Here is a 22,807-nt window from a genome sequence, read left to right as displayed (position 1 = left end):
AAAACTATGAGGATAAATATAAGAAATTTCAGTCTTTTTCCACTATTTACTTATTATCTAATATATGAAAATATTGTGTTAAGGTGGTATTACACATTTCTTCTTTCCTCTATTCTTAAAAAGAAAAAGTTCTGTAATGTTACACTAAACTTTTAGTTTAGATTAAAACTAAACATAATTAAATGTTATTTCTATTACACTACAATACAAACTAATTTGACATTTATATGAAGTAGAAATAAAATATACTTACCTCTCTTTCATCCATATTCAGCCACTGCTTCGGATCTTCTTCAGTAGCCAGAAAAGCTATCAATTCCAAAGCAGTAAGACGAGTTTGACGCCTTGATGAGACAAATATCAAGACAGGTTTGGCTGGAGAATGGCTTCTAATTGCTGTTAAAAAGATGTGGAAAATAAAATAATAAGCCATTTACACAAAAATCTGAATTTATTAGAATATCAAAGGGATATAGGAAAGCTAATGTTGTAAGTTAGCTAAGTGAATTCTTAATTTAGTCATGAATCATAGCATTTCTGAGGTGCCAGATGGACTGACAGCATAGTTTAGAAAGGACAGCAGAGGGAAGGTACTGGGCCTGAGGGAGCACACTGCCTGGGACAGGGAAGAGTTAACCTTGGCTGGCTCCCAGGTCTGCTCTGAGCTGCTGAGGAAGGAGACACTAAAAAGCTGAGGCTCTCCAATAATAGTTGTATATGGGTACTGGATCTCAGGTTGTGTTTTCTGTTTCTGAGTTGGTTCTCTGATTGCCTGAAAAATGATATTACAGAGTTAACTGGTCCTGGGATGTGGAGAGAGAGTCAAGTCCTGCACTTTCTAAGAAAAGCCACAAAAAATTCCTTTTAGTTTTGCTCTGTTCACATTAGAGGGAAAATTAAGAGAATTTGTATAAATAAACTAGTAATAGATAAGCCAGAAGAATATTTTCCTTAAAATGTGTAAGATTTCTAGTAGGAAGATAAGAGAACGCAGAAGAGAGCTGAAGAGAACACTAGGCCTGAGCCCATGTCTGCGTGATGGCCCATGGGGAGTTGACACACGTAAGATGAGGTGATTAGTTTAAAAACTGAGTCTTAAGATTGAAAAAAAAAACTTAAAAAGAGTCACATATATCATTTGAATTAATTGAAAATGAGGTTTCTTTGCTATAGACAGGCTCCAAAATACTGGTAAAATGGCACAAATAGAATTCATACTTATGTCTACCTAGCTCTCTTAAATAGATATTTAAAATTTTTATATGATGAAAAGCCAACCTGCTTATAATTTCTTGTTTCAAATTTAAGCTGTAGAATTTCTTTTTATGGACTAAGAAACAAGGTTTATAATGAAAGTGTTGACATGACCTTGACTATATTTATACTCTAATAGTGAGTATAAAGCTATCATAAAATCATATTTCTAAACTCAAAGAAATATAGTGATCTGCTACAGGCATAATTAAATAGCTGCTGTACCTATACCATATCTAGAGAAGTGTAAGTATTTCAGTTCTTTACTATTGATTTACACAATGCAGATTGCTTCATTTCAATCATTGTATACAATCAGCCACTTTTTAAATAAATATAAGCAATCTCAACAATATATACTCTAAAAAATGAACTCATTTATTTCATTTCTCAAGTTTATCAGAATATTACAGAACGTAAATGGCAATGCTTTGATAAATCATATTAGATATACAATGTTTAAAATACACATGTTAGTACAATATTGGTATCATTTGAACACATAATCGTGAATGAATGTCTCTTTTTTAAACCTCACCATTTAATGGATTTTTGCTGCTGCAAGAACAGGTGTGCCTGAACAGCACACGGCAGATTTATTGTTCATTAGTGATTTTGTACAATGCTTCTGTGGAGGTGTAAATAATCTGAACTGCCAAGATTGGTCTCTAGTTCACAATCAATACTTTGCTTCTGTCATAAGGCTAATTACAGCAGCTAAAAAGTCACCTCACAACTGTCACCTCACAATCAACAGCCGTTCACATTAGAAAATTTATTTTGGAGGTTATTTTTAATTGATATAATAAATATTCCTTATGCAGCCTAAACAAAACATGTTTCTATAAAATAAGAGTGTTATTCTGAAATCTTTTCTGCTTGCCTAATTTTTAAGAGAGGGGAAAACAAAAAAACAAAACACAGAAACAGAAGCAAAAAAAGTACTGACATTTCTAAGTTTTATGGTTTCTGGTAAAAAGTAAGATTATATGGTTCTGTTTTTTACGGTGGCTTCTATTTATCATTTGCTCAAGCTACTTACATAAGAAAACACCTTAACAGATTTTTAGATTGATTTGATTACTATTTAAAATTCTATACATTTATTCTACTACAAATGTCTTATCATTTGTAAATCTAATTTTCAACGTATAATTCAACTTATATTTATACTAGAGGCCCAGTGCACAGATTCCTGCACCGGTGGGGTCCCTCGGCCTGGCCTGTGGGGATGGGGCTGAAACAAGCTCTCCAACATCTCCCGAGGGGTCCCGGATTGTGAGAGGGTGGTTCTCGGGTGACGGACCCCGGAATCGGGCTCCTCCTCTCTGGATCCAGGTGCATCACCCGAGAACCGCCGCTGCCAAGTGACCGCAGCTTGGTAGCTCCTGCGTTGAGCATCTGCCCCCTGGTGGTCAGTGCACATCATAGCTACTGGCCGGTTGGATGGCCGGTCACTTAGGCTATTATATATATAGATTCCTGAATAGGTGAGATAGTTTTAGATATCTGTAGAAGGTGGAGCAGTATCACCCTTTCTAAGAAACTCAAATTATTTCGAATAAAGGCTACCACACAATGGTTGCTATTCATTCTAAGAATCCAGAGCTTACCCTGAAATGTGGGCTTATTCATACTAGCCATACGGGGACAGTAATGTTGACCCGGGAAGCCTTGAATGTGAACTTCCAGTGGAACTGGGCGCACTGATGGTCGGAAGTTGAATAAGCCCATCTAGAGGAAAAATGAGAGAGAAACCATTTTCAGTTTTTATATTTACGTTTATAATGTTAGACTGCCTCCTAAATGAGGCCACCTAAGCCACATTATTAAATGCCTGATTTATCCATCTTCCATATACCTGACGAATATTGAGCCAGTCAGCAAGGTCTCTGGCATTAGCTAATGCAGTTGATAGTCCAACTACTCTAACGGGCTTTTCTGTGTGTGATGAGATGAAATTCGTCCGAGAGACAATGACTTCTAGAACAGGGCCTCTTTCCTCCCCTAGGAAATGAGAATAATGCATGTTAATCATTTAACAAATCCTGCTGCTGGCTGATGCAGGTAAGAGAGTCAAATTTTGTAAAATGGCATCAGATACAGTGGTACCCACCAAGCAGATGGATCTCGTCTATGATGAGAATCGTGACTTGCTTTACATAGTTCCTATTTTGCCAGCTTCTGCTGACTCCATCCCATTTCTCTGGTGTGGTGACGATAAGGTCAGCTTTGGCAATGGATTTCATATCAGGAGTCACATCCCCCGTTAGTTCAATAACTCTGGAGAGCAATAAAAATTATCCCTTTAACTTTTTAAGTAACATATGACCTTGGAAAGGCCAAAATACATCTTTCAAAGTAAAATTTTATAATGCTAAAAACTATTTTATCTCCCTTTGATTTCTGAAATGTTCAATGAGTCTAAAGCAGGGGTGAACCTTTTCTCTGCCAAGGGCCATTTGGATATTTATTTATAACATCATTCACAGGCCATACAAAATTATCAATTATATTAGCCTGCTATGTTTGTTCAAACATTTAATATACCCCTAATGCCTTGGCAAGGTCAGATCAAATGATTTCACGGGCCTTGTAAGCCAGCCTACCGGTGGAAGTTCTCCGCCCCTGCTTTAAATAACAGACTATGGAAATCACTGCAAAAACATCCGTTTTTTGCAAGTCTTTTATTTGTTGGTCTCTTTAGATTACTCACAGCATATCTTTTGAAAAAAATAAGAACTTACTTTTTACCAAGTTTTTCTTCTATTCTAACTTTCCAATCATCCATTCTTTCACGTACTAGGGCTTTCAGGGGTGCAATATATACTGCCTAAAGGAGGGGGGAGGGCAAAAAGACTCTCATGAAAATAGTGACAGTAGTTTCAAATAAAGGTAAACTCCATAAAATTTATCAAATTATGACAATGTGGTTTTAAAGTGTATCTTTTAGTATTGAAAAGCTTAAAATTTTAAATTAATGGGAAAAAAATCATTAACTCAATTCAATCTACATTTATCCAAAGTAAGACTTACTGGTAAATTTAATACATCATCATAAAAATACTGACAGAAAATTTTAAATATTTTCTAAGAAGCTCAAAAGGTAATTTTCACAAAAAGTATTTTACAGTAAAATTATCTTCTAATATAATGTCAAAAAAAAAATTACGAGACAATATATTACAGAGAGAAAATTAGGGTTTGGATGAAAGTAAGTTTTTCCTGGAATTATAATCAAGAGTTATTGGAGTTTTAACTTTTTCATGAAAAAAAAGTTACTAATTTTGAAATTTAGAAGAGAAATAATCTGCTTGTTTAAATTTTAATGTAGATTTTCATGGAAGATGTCAGTTATGTGTATTGTTTCAGGCGTCCTCAAACTACGGCCCGTGGGCCACTTGTGGGTGTTTTTGCCGTTTTGTTTTTTTACTTCAAAATAAGATATGGGCAGTGTGCATAGGAATTTGTTCATAGTTTTTTTTAAACTATAGTCAGGCCCTCCAACAGTCTGAGGGACAGTGAACTGGCCTCCTGTGTAAAAAGTTTGAGGACCCCTGGTTTAGGTGTTATCCCTTTTATTTTTATTTTTTTTAAAAAAACAAACTGTCTTAATAATCCAAATTTACATACAGATTATTCACTGAAAAATAATGCTTTCCTTTCTAAAATGTTTCACATTTAGAGTAGAGCTCTAATGGTGTATTAATGGATCAATAATCTGAGAAGTAGGAAAACTAATCAGGGAAGAAAAGCCACCAATTAGAAGTCACTAAAAAAGGAAGTTAAAACATTTCTGAAATAATAAAATCAGAAAAATAGCACATAATTCCAATCACAACTATGAATCAGCTTTCCTAAAAAATAATATTTTTAAACTGTAAGTATTTTGCATTTTAGGAACACTGAAAATCAATACGTGTTTGACGTGCCATGTTATTTTACATTGCGACATAATGATATGGTCACTTAGAGAAAAGTGGAATAAAAGCTACCTCTACATTTCTGTATATGATCAAACTGTATTTGTTAAAGTATTTGCATTTCCTTCATAGCTAAAGACTTTGGGTTATGAATCATTATATATCTTATAATATGACTATGAATTAGGTTTCTTCCAATGAAAATGTTGATAAAGTATAGATATCTTATGATGAGGAAAGGACATGTGAGTACCATATGTATATTAGAAATTGAAGTAGAAGACTCCAAAATTTAAGGTAAATGATCTGGTGGCCAGTTATTGTAATAATGCTCTCCCCCCACTCAAACACCCCTCCACCAACCAGAAAAATTTCCTAAGAGAATAACAAAGCTCTTCATAGAGTCCTGTCAGTATATTTAGAATGGGCTAATATACAGATTATAAAATGCCTTTTCTAATTGACTGTGAGCCTGTGATTCTTTCAGACAGACCTTTGAAGTAGGGTACTTGTTGAAGACTCTGAAAATGGCTAATTCAGCTGCAACAGTCTTTCCCGATCCAGTGGGTGCTCCAAGTAGGACATTGCAGTCTGTGTGATACAGTGTATGAAATATTTGTGTCTGCACAGGGTTAAAGTGGCTAAAGTTGTACAGCGCTTCATATGCTTCACACCCCAAAGCCGTGACTGGTAAAGGCTGAAGATCCAGTAATTCTGAAAAGATACATCAGATACTGTTAAACAATAACTGAAAAATATACACAATACTGAATACTGTATCCCAGGAATAAATTAAAACAAACCTTAATTCTTTAGAGAGGAAAAAAGCTTAACATAAATTCCTATATACTAGTTACAGGTCTTTTTCCCCTATTACCACATTTATAATATTGACCCATTGGACACTTTTTTGGGGGGAGTTCCCCTTAAGTCAACTATAGTGCCATATCTTTCTTTTCTAATCAGGGAAGTAATGTGATGAGAGGTGTATAAAAACATGCAATGTTACAGAACAAAACTATATCTACTCCAATTTGTAGCCGAATCCGGTTTGGCTCAGTGGATAGAGCGTCAGCCTGCGGACTGAAAGGTCCCAGGTTCGATTCTGGTCAAGGGCACGTACATTGGTTACAGGCACCTCCCCAGTGGGAGGTGTGCAGGAGGCAGCTGATCGATGTTTCTCTCTCATCGATGTTTCTGGCTTTCTATCCCTCTCCCTTCCTCTCTGTAAAAAATCAATAAAATATATTAAAAATAAATAAATCTACTCCAATTTGTAGAAAATGAAAGCCATCTGTAAACTTCAGTACTACAATGGTTACTATAACAAATTACTTTTGATCTATTAGACAACTGGCCAAACAGAGTGGTCAAGTGAACTGTTGGTCTAGCCAATGTAAACTAAAATGGACTTGAATTATTGTAAGTAGGATTTCAATCCAGATTCAAACAATTTTAAAGCATAGATGCTTTTCAACATTAACTAAAACAACAATTTTGGAACATCTATGTTTCAAATTATTATTCAATATGTTACCTGTATGGGGAGGATGTCTCTCTGGTAGAATCAGATGTTGAAAGTTGATAATACAAACAGCCTCAGCTCCTAACCATCTATCAGACACTGCTCGGATGTAGTATTGGGAAGGCAAAGGTTCAAAAATAGGGATTGTAAATACCAGTAGTTGAGCTTCTTTACTAATGACCTAATGTGAAATAAAGTCTAAAATGAATATGGATATTCTAATATCATAAGGTCTTAGTAGTCTATTGTTAAAACAATGATATCTACAGCAATATGTACCAGATATAAAGAAAATGTCTTGGATTTATAAATAGCTGAGATATTCAAGTATTTTAGAAACTTGTGGGTGGTTGCCTTCTGAGGCTACTTGACATAGCAGAAGGTGATAGTTACACTCAATTTACATTATTTACAATGCATATCATCATGAGTTAACAGGTTAGCAATTCAACTTTTTATCAGAATTTCCCAAACTTTATTCATTCAATTACTTAACTGCATGATTTTTATTTAATCTTTTTCTTTAATCACTTAGGTGGAAAAACAGAACCACTTGGCAAAATAGAGGGTAATTATGAAGACAAATGAAATGAAGACAAAGCATTGCTATGAATTCTACTGCTGTCATCCAAGGCTCCCAGCCTGAAGCCTTTCTCTTTGGTAAAGAGAAATTAGGAATGAAGCGTCAGAGTCAGATATACTAACATCAAACTGAGTTTCTCGTGGGCTTCGTGAATAATTTTAAAAGGAATGCCATATTTGATGATTATTGTTTGTTAATTGTATCTGAAAAGTGAGAGTTATGAAATGTTAATTTGAAACTTACCTTTTGTAAGACAGTGACTAGATGGACCCATTTAAGAATCTCACTCTACTAGGTGTCTCTTACCTTTTTGGACTTTCATTTTTGTCCCCTTTTCTCCTATCTTTTTGCCATTGTATTTATGTAAATAAAGCTGAGTTTTGTGCTCAAATTTTTTTTTAAATCACAATGTGTTTAATAATACTATTTAGTACAGTCTTATATAGCACCTGAAGTTCTTCTTATTTCTTATATATTTAACTTTTCATATTATTTATTCCACTTATTTCATATATTCCATCCATCTGAAAGCCATGCCTCAAACTATGATAAAAATTACAATTCAATTTCTCAAACTAAGATCACACTGAATATATCAATACTGTAACATTTAAGTATTATTTTCTTTTAAAATCATGCAAATACATAAATAAAGCTTTGACACTAGAATTTATAGAAAAATAAGTAAAAGCAGAAATTGTTAGTTTATATTTCCTACTTATGATAGCAACATAATAAGGATTTGGCCATACATAGATATTTACCTGTTTTTTAAGAACTAGAAAATACTCTGAATGATAAATATGATCATTTGTAGGATCCTCTACCCAAATCCACCAGGGTTCTCCTACTGTCCCATGGACCTAGAAGAAAAATAGTATCTTTATACTATGTATATTGTAACTCAAGTAAGGAATATACTGTTGTTTGCATACCCAGAACCCATTGTTTTCAACAACTTTATTGCTATATCAAAGTTTACATATAAAATATAGAATTCAATGGTTTTAATATATTTACAAAGTTGTATAATCATTCTCTATAATCAAATTTTGGAATATTTTCATCACCCTAAAAAGAAAACTTATACTCATTAGAAGTCACGACCTATCTTTCCCCATCCCGCAACCTCCATCCCTTGACAATCACAATCTACTTTTTTCTCCATAGATCTGCTTATCCTGGGCATCTCATATAAGTGGAATCATTTAATATGTGGTCATTTGTATCTGGCTTCTTTCACTTACTATAATGTTTTCAAAGTCATTCATATTAAAGTATACCTCAGTACTTCATTTCTTTTTTATAGACAAATCACATTCCATTGGATACTATATTTTGAATATCCATTCCTCACTCTTTTTCTTTTTCCTGTTTTTCCTAAAAAAGTCCATTCTTATTCAGTATTCATCTCTTTCAAGTGACTCAGAAGAGGAGCCAATTTCCTGCAATAATTTTGATTAGCATAAACTCATCAGCTTATGGCATCCCTCCTGACGATTGTGGTAAGGATAGGCACAAGCTCAATACTGGCCCAATTAGACTAAAGGAAAGGTCTTACAGTTCATGCTCTGGGCTGGTGCAGTGGGGTGTTTCCTTCTCTCTTTAAATGTGGACAGAGAAGCATGAAAATGTGCCTTGGCTTGGTGGCTCATTTGGTTGGAGCGTCACTCCATACACCAAAAAGATTGCAGGTTTGATCCTGGTCAGGGCACATCCCTGGTTAGGGTATGTACGGGAGGCAACCAATTGATGTTTCTCTCTCAAATTGAGGTCTCTCTCTCTCTAAAATCAATAAACACATCCTCAGGTGATAATTTAAAATATATATATATATTTTATTGATTTTTTTACAGAGAAGAAGGGAGAGGAATAGAGAGTTAGAAACATCGATGAGAGAGAAACATCGATCAGCTGCCTCCTGCACACTCCCTACTGGGTATGTGCCCGCAACCAAGGTACATGCCCTTGACCAGAATCGAACCTGGGACCCTTGAGTCTGCAGGCCAATGCTCTATCCACTGAGCCAAACCTGTTAGGGCAACAATTTTTTTAAAATTATAAAAAAATAAAAAGCATGAAAACATTTAGGGAGTACATAACAGTGTCAGCAGAGCAAAAAGATATGTAGACGCTAAGCCCTGAATTATATGATTAGATAGAAGGACTCAGTCATCTTTATGGCCTATTCTACCTGTGGACCTTTTATTGTGAAAGATAATAAATTTTCTTGCTTGAATCAGTTTGAGACAAGTCATGTTTTTTATTCTTGCAGCCAACAGTATTCTAATTAAGAGTTACTGATGAATTAAACCAAACTGTGGGAGTCTTTATTGTGAATACTGACAGAAGAAAACTGTGGGGAAAAAAAACATGAAGGTTTTATGCATTTCAAAAACACTAGATTAAATATAAAACTTGAAATATGAGTTTATGGCTAACTACAATTTTATATTTTATGTAAAATTTTTGATAGGAATATTAAATATAATTTTATATCATCTAGTTCTCACAGAAATTCTGTGAGAAAGATAATTATTATGTTTACAGAGAAGGAAACTAAAGAAATTAAAAGTTAGACCACTTTAAGACCAACAGTATATTTGGGTTAGAAATATGGTTGTATAATGGTTGTAAAAAAATATGGTTGTAAAAAGCAGAAGTCTGTTTAGAGCATGTTGCTGAATAAAACTCATTTACATTACAGATATACGAAGGTCACGTAATGGAAAAGGTATCTGCATACACTTATAATAATCATGTAAAGTAAATATTGCTATACTACATTACTGATTTACTTATCCTCCTCTACGGGCTTCTTGAAAGAAAGGACTGAATCTTACTTGCTTATCTACAACTCAACTCTCTGCATAGTAACAGGACAAAGATAGACCTTAAAATATACTGATGAATAAGAAGAGAACCCAGCGTGGATCTTCACACATATATAATAACATCTAAGGTATTGAAGAGAGAACAGAAGAAGGGGCGAAAACAAAAGCAGGAATGTGACGGCAGCCAAGGAAGGACATTTTAAAGGACTATATACAGTGCTGAATGTTCAGAGAAGTAAACAAAGTAAATTAAAAAAAAAAAAAGCCATTTATTATGGTAACCAGTCAGTCTTTGGTGATCCCTAATGGTAGTAGTAGTCTCAGTAGGAAAGAAACAGATGACCAGGAGAAAATGTAGAACACTTTTTCTACAAGTCTAATGGTAAAGAAGACAGTAATAGTTTGAGAAACATTAGGATTTAAAAAGGGCTTGCTCCTTCAACATGGAGAATCTTGAATTTTTAGTAGGCTAAAATGACAGAATAAGTAGAGATGGCAAATCCTAAGATAACAGAGAAAATGGAAGAAGTCAGATTTAAGCAAAGTCCCTAAGAAGCTGAATCCACTAAAAGACTGTTCAATGTTGAAATTTTAGCTTTCCTAGGTGTTCTGAAGAGGTCTCATTGGTTAACATCTATATATATAAAACCCGAAGCGACCGGTCAACCAGGCGACCATTTGACTGGTTGCTATGACGTGCACTGACCACTAGGGCACAGACGTTCAATGTAGGAGCTGCCCCTAGTGGTCAGTGCACTCCCACAGTGGGAGTGCTGTTCAGCAAGCTTACCGAGCAGCAGCAGCAGCAGCAGGCACAGTGGGGCTGGGATGAGTGGGAGTGGCACGGTGCCCGGGCCAGCTCGATCTCCTCCCCGAGCTCCTACCTGGCCACCTGCCACTTCGTGCACTACTATATCCCTCAGGGGATGTCAGACTGCCGGTTTCGGCACAATCCCCTGACATCCCCCAAGGGGTTCTGGGTTGCGAGAGGACGCAGGCCAGGCTGAGGGACCCCACTGGTGCACGAATCCGTGCACCGGGCCTCTAGTATTAATATATTATACCACACATTTTCTTCAAGGATGAGAGTAAATATTACTACAATGTTTTAAATGAGTCTGTAATAATATATTTTTTGAGAGAATTTTCTAAATGCCTAAGGACAGATGTAAGGAGGTATAGTTGAATGTGCAGCAGAGACATTTTGCAGAACATTGAGATAGGTATTTTCCCCTTCTACCTGATCATTCCAAGTGAAATCAGCACAGACGCTCAGTGTCACTCGGAGCACAGTCCGTGTGATGGGCTGAATGGAAGCTTCCATTGTAACAGAAGGAATCTGATGAACACACTGTTTGACCTTGAGTCCAATATTCACATGATGCAGCATGTGACCTACAAGGAAAACATCACATAGAAGAAATGTGTCCAGACAGAATAAAAGCAATATAATCTGACTTGTAAATGGGAATTCAGAGAAGGTGATTTTATTGCTTCTTTTATGATTTGCTATGGAGAATAGTTGACATTCTTGATCTGGCATGTTTGAATATTTTGTAATAGTTAACTTGAATTAGCAATTCATAGCTCTGAAAACTAGTATCAAGGTTTCTTCAGCTATTAATAGGGTTCTTAAAATTACTGAAACTTAATAGTGTTTAAACTACTATAAACAGTTCCTCTTTTCTTCTATGACACATCATAAAAATATTTAGTGGTTTTTGAAAACAGCCATTAATTTATACAGCTCTATTTCAGAAATCTATATAATGGGAAAGGCTCTAATAATAAAATGCAACCCATTCATTCATGCCCATTTCCAAAAAAATCGTAAAGATAAAATATTAAATATGGTCAATCTAGCACAAAATTAACCACTTTATCCACTTATAGATATTTTTCATAAATGATCAGATTCAAAATATAGATATATGTATGTGAGTACCAGAGTGGGTGGGGGAGTCAGAAATAGATGTCACTATAGACATTTTCCTATTCTAGTTCAAGCAACTAAGTGGAAATAGGTTATATATATTTTAATTTTTAAATTTTTTACATTCAATATTATTTTGTATTAGTTTATAATATCAATATTTCTTGGCTCTCCATAATTTTTAAAGCACATTTATGAATAAATAAAATGTTTTTATGTTCATCCAAATTTGAAATTAAAGTGGATTTTCTTTATTTTGATAACATATTTACACATGATATCCCAATGTGAATACTCTCAATTTCCCTAGTTCATATCCTTCCTTTATATTTAAATTGATACTTCCCTCTGTCTTAGAAGTGTTCTTACTACAAGTGAAGTAACCATCTCAGCCTCTTTTCACATCTTCGGACCTTTTGCAGCAGCAATCCTCCCTCTTATTTTTGTTCAGCTGACTCCCTTCATACGTAATATCTACCTACTTAAAATCTGAAATATTACCTAGTCAATGCATTGTAGGTTTGTCCAATAAAATGTTAAGGTACGTGGAAATGAATGTTGGAATAATTTTTCAATATTATGTGAAAAAAAGCAGAAGTCTAAATGTTATTTGGTCTGGTGACCCTAGTAACAACTGGGTTTAAAGATACATATGTGCACAATGATAAAGTTCAGTTAGAAACTTTGAAGAAATGTGCACATAATTTTTTAATATAATACTACTAATATATATAACAAAAGAATTTGAAATGAATTAAATATTAAAAAATAAATTGAGGATAAGCTTCATTGACTAATTCTCATTATTTATAGCTGAGATTCCATTTGTAAAATACTCAACTTATGGGTGTGATGATCTACATTCCATTTAACTGCTAATTCTTTCAAGTGATATCATAAAATTTGGAGGGACTTCTATTAGAATTTAGATAAATACAAAAGAAATTTCATAAAAATAATAAAAATATATCTTGAGTAATGTGAAAATTCACAATACTTTTACATGTAGTGAAATATTTTATTGCACAGAACACATTAAAACATTTTTGCTTCCTTCTTACCTATTTCATCTTTCCTCATGTCTTTCAGCTTATCCACAGTAAGATTTTTTTCTTCTAATCTTGTTAGAATGTGTGGTGGTAAGACTGAAAACTGTCTCAAAGGGCTAGCCCAACCCCACAGCCTCTTGTCAATGACTTTACTAAGATTCAGGAGCTTGTAGGTCATGGCAGGCCAACGTTTCCTCAGAGCAATTTCAAAAAGAGCACGGACAATTCTAGCTGCATTCTGAAGAATAAAAAGAGGAAAATTGGTGGTTAAGTAACAGAGTTTATTTTTTATTTTTTTAAATTCTTTATTGTTTAAAGTATTACATATAGTATTACATATGTCTCCTTTTTCCCCAGTTTACAACTCCCCGACCACCCCCACCACTCAGCACATGCCCTTACCCCCTTAGTGTCTGTGTCCATTGGTTATGCTTATATGCATGCATACAAGTCCTTTGGTTGATCTCTTACACGCCCTACCCCTTCCACCTTCCCCCTGAAGTTTGACAGTCTGTTCGATGCTTCTCTGTCTCTGGATCTATTTTTGTTCATCAGTTTATGATGTTCATTATATTCCACAAATGAGTGAGATCATGTGATATTTCTTTCTCCGACTGGCTTATTTCGCTTAGCATAATGCTCTCCACGTCCATCCATGCTGTGCGAATGGTAAGAGTTCTTTCTTTTTCACAGCAGCGTAGTATTCCATTGTGTAGATGTACCACTGTTTTTTAATCCACTCATCTGCTGATGGGCACTTAGGCTGTTTCCAAATCTTACCTATTGTAAATTGTACTGCTATGAACATAGTGTGCATATATCCTTTCTGATTGGTGTTTCTGATTTCTTGGGATATATTCCTAGAAGTAGGACTACTGGGTCAAATGGTAGTTCCATTTTAAATTTTCTGAGGAAACTCCATACTGTTTTTCACAGTGGCTGCATCAGTCTGCATTCCCAACAGCAGCGCACGAGGGTTCCTTTTTCTCCGCATCCTCGCCGGCACTTGTTATTTGTCGATTTATTGATGATAGCCATTCTGACAGGTGTGAGATGGTACCTCGTTGTTTTGATTTGCATCTCTCAGATGATTAGTGACTTTGAGCATGTTTTCATATGTCTCTTGGACTTCTGTATATCTTTTTTCGAAAAGTGTCTATTTAAGTCCTTTGCCCATTTTTTGATTGGATTGTGTATCTTCCTTTTGTTAAGATGTATGAGTTCCCTATAAATTTTGGAGATTAGGCCCTTATCGGAGAGAACATTGGCAAATATGTTCTCCCATGCAGTGGGCTTTCTTATTGTTTTGTTGATGGTTTCTTTTGCTGTGCAGAAGCTTTTTATTTTGATGTATTCCCATTTGGTTTTCTCCTTAGTTTTATTTTGATGTATTCCCATTTGGTTTTTTTTCTCCTTAGTTTTCATTGCCCTAGGAGCTGTATTGGTAAAGATATTGCTATGACATATTTCTGATATTTTGCTGCCTATGGATTCTCCTAAGATTTTTATGGTTTCTGGTCTTACATTTAAATCCTTTATCCATTTTGAGTTTATTTTTGTGTATGGTGTAAGTTGGTGGTCTAGTTTCATTTTCTTGTATATATCTGTCCAATTTTCCCAACACCATTTATTGAAGAGACTGTCTTGACTCCATTGTATGCTCTTGCCTTCTTTGTCAAATATTAATTGAGCATTATGGCTTGGGTCGATTTCTGGGTTTTCTGTCCTGTTCCATTGGTCTATGTCTGTTCTTGGGCCAGTACCAGGCAGTTTTGAGAACAATGGCTTTGTAATATAGCCTGATATCTGGTATTGAGATCCCACCTACTTTGTTCTTCTTTCTCAAGATTGCTGCGGCCATTCAGGGTATTTTTTATTCTGTATTGATTTTTGGATTGTTTGTTCTAGGTCTGTGAAATATGCTATTGGTATTTAATGGGGAGTGCATTAAATCTATAGATTGCTTAGGGTAGTATGGAAATTTTAATGATGTTGATTCTACAATCCATGAACACAGTATATTCTCCCACTTGTTTATGTCTTCCTCTATCTCTTTTTGGACTTTTCAATCTGTCAATAAATTTATAATTCAGACTCAGTTCAAAAGAAGTTTGTCAAGTTGCATCCTTTAACTGTAGGCAACATCTATTCTCATATACACCTAATTATTATTTCTATACAAGAATAAATAACCTCTATATGTATGTGGATGCCATCATTTTTAACTTTCAGAGGGTAGCCTTATTTCCAAGTTCTTAGGAAGCTCCACTCTACACCCGCTAAATAGGAATGAAGCAGGAAGAGACAAAAGGACTGCAACATATTCAGGAGGCTGTTGAGGCCATCTAGCATATAGGATGTCCTAAAAATATGTATATACACACTTTGAATAATTATAAACAGAATGCTTATCAAATATATTTCATTTTCAAAGTTGAGCTATCAGCTGTTAAAGTATGTATGCATTTTTTGGGACACTCTGTATGATAGGCTATTACAGTGAGATGATTAAATTTATAAAGCTATTTAGAGAAATAAGGAAAACTTTGGGATCTCGCCCTAGCCAGTTTGGCTCAGTGGACAGAGCGTTGGCCTGCGGACTGAAGGGTCCCAGGCTCGATTCCGGCCCAGGGCACATGCCTGGGGTTGTGGGCTTAATCCCCAGGGGGCATGCAGGAGGCAGCTGATCCATGATTCTCTCTCATTATTGATGTTTCTATCTCTCTCACCCTCTCCTTTCCTCACTAAAATCAATAAAAATATATTTTTTTAAAAAACAAAAACTTTGGGATCTAGTCAGAGAGAAAAATTAGTGAGTAAAGGGTGACAAAAGAAATATTGATGAGTGTAACTACCATATTAATGACTCCCTATAAACTAAGCAATATATTATCTTATTTACTCTTTATAACAACTGCATTTGACAGGTCCCTATGTGATTTTGTAGATAAAGATACTAATGCTTGGTGAAGTTAATAATTTGGCCAAGGCCTAACAGATAGTTGGTGCCAGAGTATTTATTCAAAGACAGGTCTAAACAATTCTAAACTTTGCTCCAAGATTCTAAATTCATTGGTCTGAGAATAACTTCATTAAGATACATATAGAAAGTTACAATAATTGAAGACTTTTTGTACCATCTGTACAGTTAGTTTCCATTTGTTTTGTCTTCCTCCCTCTATCATTAACTTTGCAGATTTTTTTTTTTTTTACTGAAGATTATTTTAAAATTATGAACTTGGAGACATCTTACAAAATCTAATGATGTCTGTATTTGAAAATGAAAAAAAGTTAAATCTGGTCAAAATTATAAAAAGAGATAAAAAAAGAGTAAAGATTTTAAATAGGGAGTAGATGATACAGCTTTAAATTATGATCATAAGAGTTATGGGCTTTAGTTTTACATTTTATATGAAATGTATATTTGTCTTTTGACAACCAAGTTATTTTACTTCAGTATTAGAAGTTTAATAACAGAAATGTTATTTAGAACTAAGAGGACAGTTCTGATATCCATTATAAATCTGAAGATGGCTCTTAGTAGGCCCAGAGAATGATAAATAAAATGAACACAATATTACTGTGTCTATCAAATAGATTTTTTAATCATAATTCACAGTTAACTCTTGTAAAAAAAACTGCCAGCCTAATTTTCCACTGTGTTTGAAAATATATAAATTTTTGTTTTTAATTTCAGAACCCATAGTTGTTTCCTAAAACTAAAATAAATGGAAGGAAAAATCCCATGTGACAAATAAGACATTTTATCTGGAATAATATAAATTGGGTGGAAATAATGATAAGTCTTTGATAAGTGAAGTTTAGAAAAGTTAAATCTAGATTTCTTTATAAAATCATAGGCTACTTGAGCCAAGGATTTATCTTAGGGACTGAGAGAATAAAGTTTCAGAAACAGAGAAGGAAATATAATTTGACAGAGCTAAGAGAGTGCTTATGGAACTAATGATGGCCTAAACTTAAACTATAAATAAACTGAACAGTAATTTACCTAATGAATTCAAGGATGACAGACCCATAATAGCTATTTAAGAAAAGTAGGGGTGCTTTGAGATATATCCGTAATGTTCTGATATTGACTTTCTGTGCACCAATCATGATGAAACAGTAAATATTATAAAGCAATTTGTATATCAGTCTCTAATATTATCTTCATAAACTTGAATCAAGCAGAAATGTGGCCAAATTATTCATCTAGAACCTAGTAAAGCTTTATATTTTAGTTAAGTCACTAACTATTTTAATATAAAATAATTAGGAAATATAAAATAAAAATACAATGTTATTTTTCAGAAAAATAGATAAATAAAAAAAGAAGTTAGAAACAATGGTGTCTATAGAACTTATAGGGTTTAGAGAATATGTATAATTTTTCCATGGCAGAAGCATCTTACCCAAGAAGGAAAAAAAAAAGAAAAGAAGCTTCCACAACATTCACATTTACTTTATGTAGTATGAAATCATTAGCTGTTGTCTTAGTTACATTGATTAAGTTACTGCATTCATTCAAATTGTTTGCCAATATATCTTGGTTCATGTTTGTAAATATTTCATTTTATAGTTATAGCAAAGCACTGCTGAGTTTCATGGTTGTTTATAATAATTTAATATAAAAATACTTTTTCTGCCGAAACCGGTTTGGCTCAGTGGATAGAGCGTCGGCCTGCGGACTCAAGGGTCCCAGGTTCGATTCCGGTCAAGGGAATTGTACCTTGGTTGCGGGCACATCCCCAGTGGGGGGTGTGCAGGAGGCAGCTGATCGATGTTTCTCTCTCATCGATGTTTCTAACTCTATCCCTCTCTCTTCCTCTCTGTAAAAAATCAATAAAATATATTTAAAAAAAATACTTTTTCTATATTGAGACTTTGAACAAAATTTCAAACATAAGATATATAGAATAGTTTCTATATTTAAAATAAGATTAAGCTATTATTTCTCCTTAACTCAGAAGAGGCATTATTCAATTAAAATTTTTTTAAAATGGTATTCTTTTAAATATATATATATATATATATATATATATATATATATATATATTAATTGATTTCAGAGAGGAAGGGAGAGGGAGAAAGAGATAGAAACATCAATGATGAGAGAATCATCAATCAGCTACTCCTGCATGCCTTCTATTGGGAATTGAGTCTGCTCACAGCCCCAACCAGGAACGGAACCCATGACCTCTTGGTTCATGGGCTGATACTCAACCAATGAGCCACACCAGCCAGGTGGGAAAAAAAATGGTATTCTTTTAAAGTAGAAAGTTGGTTTTTTTTTAAACTTATATCTGTAAAGAAAAACCTTTCATTTTGAAAGGTAAATAATGCAACAAATAACTTACTTTATTTCACATGGGGGCTTAAATATAAAAACATAAATATTACAATATGTTATACTACGGTTATTTTTTAACTTACTGATTTAATAAGCTGTAATTTAAGGAATAATTTTCTTTCAGCCATCAATTTTTAAGTATTGATGGGAAGAAAAAAATTTTTATCAGAGACTTATCTTACTAAATATATGGTGTGAGGCATATATATAAAGCCTTATTTAATGGCAAAGCATTTTGTTTATAATTCTAACATTTGGGAAAAGCTAAAATGGTTCCACAATCTTTTCTTTTTGACTGAAATATTATTCTATTATTGCCCTTTGTAACTATATTCTTTGTAATTAAAGGAGATGAACTTTATCATCTAAAGCAAAATGAGATATTTTTAAACTCTAAAATAAAAACAATAGCAATATTAAAGAGCCAAACTAACACCAAATTCCACCCCCATTCCTGATCTAATAAATAGATGGCATAAAAGATGTACAAATTAAACAGAACCAGTTCTAAGATAAAATAGTAATTTGGTAGCATATCATAAGTATAGTCTGAGTAATTCTTTGAATCTTTAAAAGTAAACAAGGAGAAAAAATGGGAAGAGAGTAATACTCTTACCTGTGCAACATATGCAGAATCTGATATAAGGGAGAAACTGTCCATCTCACCTCGGCTGATATAAGTTTGAAGTAGGATATTTATTTTCCCATAATTGTTCTCTACACCTCCAGGAGCTGAGAGTTCACAGAAATTGTTTAATAAGGCATCTAACTCCTCTATTTCCTCTTCTCTGACCTGGAAGAATCAATGTTTTTACAGTATTATTTGGGCTGATTTACTGAAATTGAACTATATTGCAGGTTTTTTAAAAGTTTTCATTTGCTATAACTCAACATTTCCTCTATATGCTAAAATAACTAATTTTTCCCCCCACAGGTAGCTAATAATATACAATAAGAAATTATCTTGAGACTGATACAATTACATTTTATTATTCATCACCAATATTAAAGTTGCCATTGACATATAAAAATTTGATATGCCACAAAAATTAGATCTCCTGACCTCACCATCTTTCAACTGATGAGATTTCATTTTTTATTTGACCAGAGTAAAACCTCTGCCCAAATGGATTAGGGCAAACTTGAATTATCTCCAAAGGCATTCATTATGGTCATATATTTTTATATGATATAACACATTCATAGCTTAAAGCTGTGAAGTACTATGACTCAAAATATAAAAGTTTTCACTGTTAATAAGATTAAATTATAATACGGGTACAGAAATATTCAGATCTAAGTTTGAATCATGCATATCCTTTACATTTTATTTAAGTGAACCTTACATTGCAAAGAAACCAAAATTTACATACTATATTCTCCACCAGTTTCATTACTGCAAAACCTACTTAAATTATATTTGATTTGTAGTAGAGAATAAAGAATGATGTGAGAAATGACATAATATCATAATCTAGTATACTGGAATTGCTGATAAATGGAAGAACATTGTTGGTACTCCAAATGTGAAGTGTCATACAGCTTCTGGTGTATCAGGAATAACAATTACTTATGAGGTTTTATAAATGAATGAATACATATATGTTGTATGCATCTGAGTCAAGCTTCAAGTAATCTTACCTTAATTTGATCAAATTCTTCAGCTTTAGAGACTATAGCAAGGATATCACCTTCCGTTTTATGAGCATCAAAAAGTTCATTGAAGGTCTACCAAAGTAAGTGTTATATTTGATTAAAATAGAAGGTCCAGTAAAATATTTTAAATTAAAAACATGACAATAAATCACTCATTCATTTGAGCCCTAGGCAATGCAGAGTTACAATGTCTGTGGCATGCTATTCCAAATCATTGCGTAGCTACCAAAGATTTAAAAATATTGTTAAAATATAATCAGCTAAAGAGCAATAAAATCAGTTAACGAAACCTACATTAGATAGCTAAAAAAATGTTTATCATAACATTATGGTATTGGCTCATTTTCAGCATGGGCATATGGAAATCTACCACTCTCCAAGTCTACTGCTTGGGACCCACTCATTGACCAGGATGGCAAGGAGGCCCTGATATTTAAAATCTGATTTTTTCTTGTATTTACTGAGTCTATGTTATTGAATTCATATGCTAAAAGCATTTTGTTCTATTAACAGGTCTGGCTATTTTGCATTAATCCTATATGTTGACATCTAAAAATATTTGCATCCAATAGCAAACATATTGTATTTGTTCAACTCAGTTTAATACCTCAATGGTGTTGTATTTAATATAGAAGTGGCTGGCGGTTCTACCCAAATCAGTTGAGGAAAAATATCCAGTTCGCTCCTCAAAACGAATCATCCTAGCTTTGTCTAATTTTCGTCCAACTTCAATGACCAACTGTTCTCGATGTTTTGCTAATGTTGGGTCAATCTAAAGGGAAAAAATATATATAAATACTTTAATAATATTTCTTTAGACAGTCATTTTTCTTTAGAAAATTACATATACCTATTTATAAAAATTAAATTTTGTTGATGCTTTAATTAGAATAAACTTTTTTATTACAAATTTTAAAGAATTACATATTTATAAATTTAGGACCTAACTAGAAAAGATTTTATTCCATTAAATAAACCAAATAACCCAAAATTTATTTGCTTTGAATGGCATGAAGCTATAAAATTCATTAAAATTATCAATCTGCATATTATCTTCAGGTAGTAATAGTATAAAATCTAAAATTCTTAATTGGTGTTATAATCTTTAAGACTATAAAGATTAAAAATCAACTATGAGAAAAATATTGTCTTCTCTCTCCCACACTTAAATGATCAGGGATTTTAAAATATCAAACCATGTTCTTACTTTATCAATATTTGGAGAAATGATAGTGAGGATAATGTCCTCTGTCAAAGTAAAAGTATGCAAAAATAAATACAGTTATATTTTCAAAAGTATGGTTTTAGTGTTCTAGCAGTTTTTATAACTGCTGATAGGAAAGGCCATTTTTCTGTAATAATAATAATAGAAGCAAAGAGTAAAATAACCATAAATTTTGAATAGTTTTTAAACTATTACATCAGACATTTTCTCAGCAGAAAGAACATTTATTAACAAATATTCTTGTTACTATATGATGTGTGTGAATATATGTATGTACATACACACATGCATACAAGCCAGGTCCCACCGATCATTCTCTGGTCATGAGCAATAAAGTAGAATATGACCTTAAAAGGGATGAGGGGAGAGTACACAGCTAAAATAAATTTAAAAATCAGAAAAACAAGGCAAAGAAAATGAACTGTAGGGAAGTAAGATAGAGTCAGGAATAATCATATTAGCAAATACAAAGTCTTAAATATTTGCTACAAGTGATGCACTGTATGTGTCAGGTTCATCTTCTGAAAACATTTTATCAATCATATATTACTAAACCATTGAAAATATGTTAAACTGCATGGTCTGTATTAGTTCACATGGGTATTGCGGTTACAAAGTCATATTGAGTAATAAAACGGAAACACGTAAGTTAAAAAAAAATAGAAAGGTAAGATTCTCTGAACTGTGAGGGTAGTAAAACCATGTATCTGAGGAGGAAAAAAAAAATCACTTTCCTTATAATGGAAAATTATACAAAATGACTTCTGATATTAACTTAGTACTTAAAAATCAATTGATGTTTTTATCTTATGCCAAGAATTAAAATATAGCTTAGCCCATGAAACTACATGTTGTGTTTTGTTTTCTTTTACCCCTTCAGTATATTTTCACAGTGCCATTGACTATTTTCACAAAGCCCATATTTGTAATGAGAATAGCTAGTCATATTCTTTAAAATTTTAAGGTTTACAGGTTATAATGCACCTATATTTTAGAACAGATCGATTTGGCTATAAAAGAAGACATCCATTTGAAGTATAGCACATACTTTAACTGAGAAGAAAGGTAGTTAAATTTCAATTACGATAAACCTATGTATAAAAACTTAATGATTTCAAATCAGCAGCTTCAGAACTAGTTGTTGCTGCTATTTTTCTTGTATTTTCCCTCCTAAGTCTTAAGTTTGATTTTCCCATGATCAAATCTACTGTATAGGAAAAGGAAAAAATTTTAAAAGCACACCCACACAAAACAACAAGATTGGTAACTGCTTTGATAACACAACAGAATATAAATAAAAACCAAGTTATTAGTTAATGCAGTAAAACTATCATTCCAAGTTAAATTCAGTTGCTTTGATAATTTTGACTTAACACTAGTGAATAACCATATGATGATGGTGAAATAATGTTTTCATTAGAGAACAACTGGATGCTATCTGTAATTAGGAAGCATTTACAGTGTATAAAGCAGAG

At 33.4% G+C, this 22,807-nt stretch overlaps 1 protein-coding gene across 2 annotated transcripts in view; it reads right to left on the bottom strand.

The window, feature by feature from the left end:
- The window catches only part of ASCC3 (activating signal cointegrator 1 complex subunit 3), a 253,509-nt gene that overhangs the window by 92,862 nt on the left and 137,840 nt on the right, over positions 1-22,807 (bottom strand). For both annotated transcript variants that reach the window (XM_079780725.1, XM_079780724.1), the window contains exons 18-30: positions 20,715-20,879; positions 20,093-20,179; positions 19,068-19,244; positions 13,114-13,339; positions 11,360-11,514; positions 8,050-8,148; positions 6,715-6,883; positions 5,671-5,891; positions 4,002-4,087; positions 3,371-3,537; positions 3,116-3,261; positions 2,868-2,988; positions 254-396 (exon numbers count right to left, since the gene is read on the bottom strand). In XM_079780725.1, the coding sequence (XP_079636851.1) occupies positions 254-396; positions 2,868-2,988; positions 3,116-3,261; positions 3,371-3,537; positions 4,002-4,087; positions 5,671-5,891; positions 6,715-6,883; positions 8,050-8,148; positions 11,360-11,514; positions 13,114-13,339; positions 19,068-19,244; positions 20,093-20,179; positions 20,715-20,879 (1,962 nt within the window). The remainder of the gene's footprint in view (positions 1-253; positions 397-2,867; positions 2,989-3,115; positions 3,262-3,370; positions 3,538-4,001; positions 4,088-5,670; positions 5,892-6,714; positions 6,884-8,049; positions 8,149-11,359; positions 11,515-13,113; positions 13,340-19,067; positions 19,245-20,092; positions 20,180-20,714; positions 20,880-22,807) is intronic.

This window comes from Cnephaeus nilssonii (assembly GCF_951640355.1).
Source record: "Cnephaeus nilssonii genome assembly, chromosome: 9".
Lineage (NCBI taxonomy): Eukaryota > Metazoa > Chordata > Mammalia > Chiroptera > Vespertilionidae > Cnephaeus > Cnephaeus nilssonii.
The sequence above is the reverse complement of the archived record's forward strand: the minus strand, read 5'-3'. Positions and strand labels throughout refer to the sequence as shown.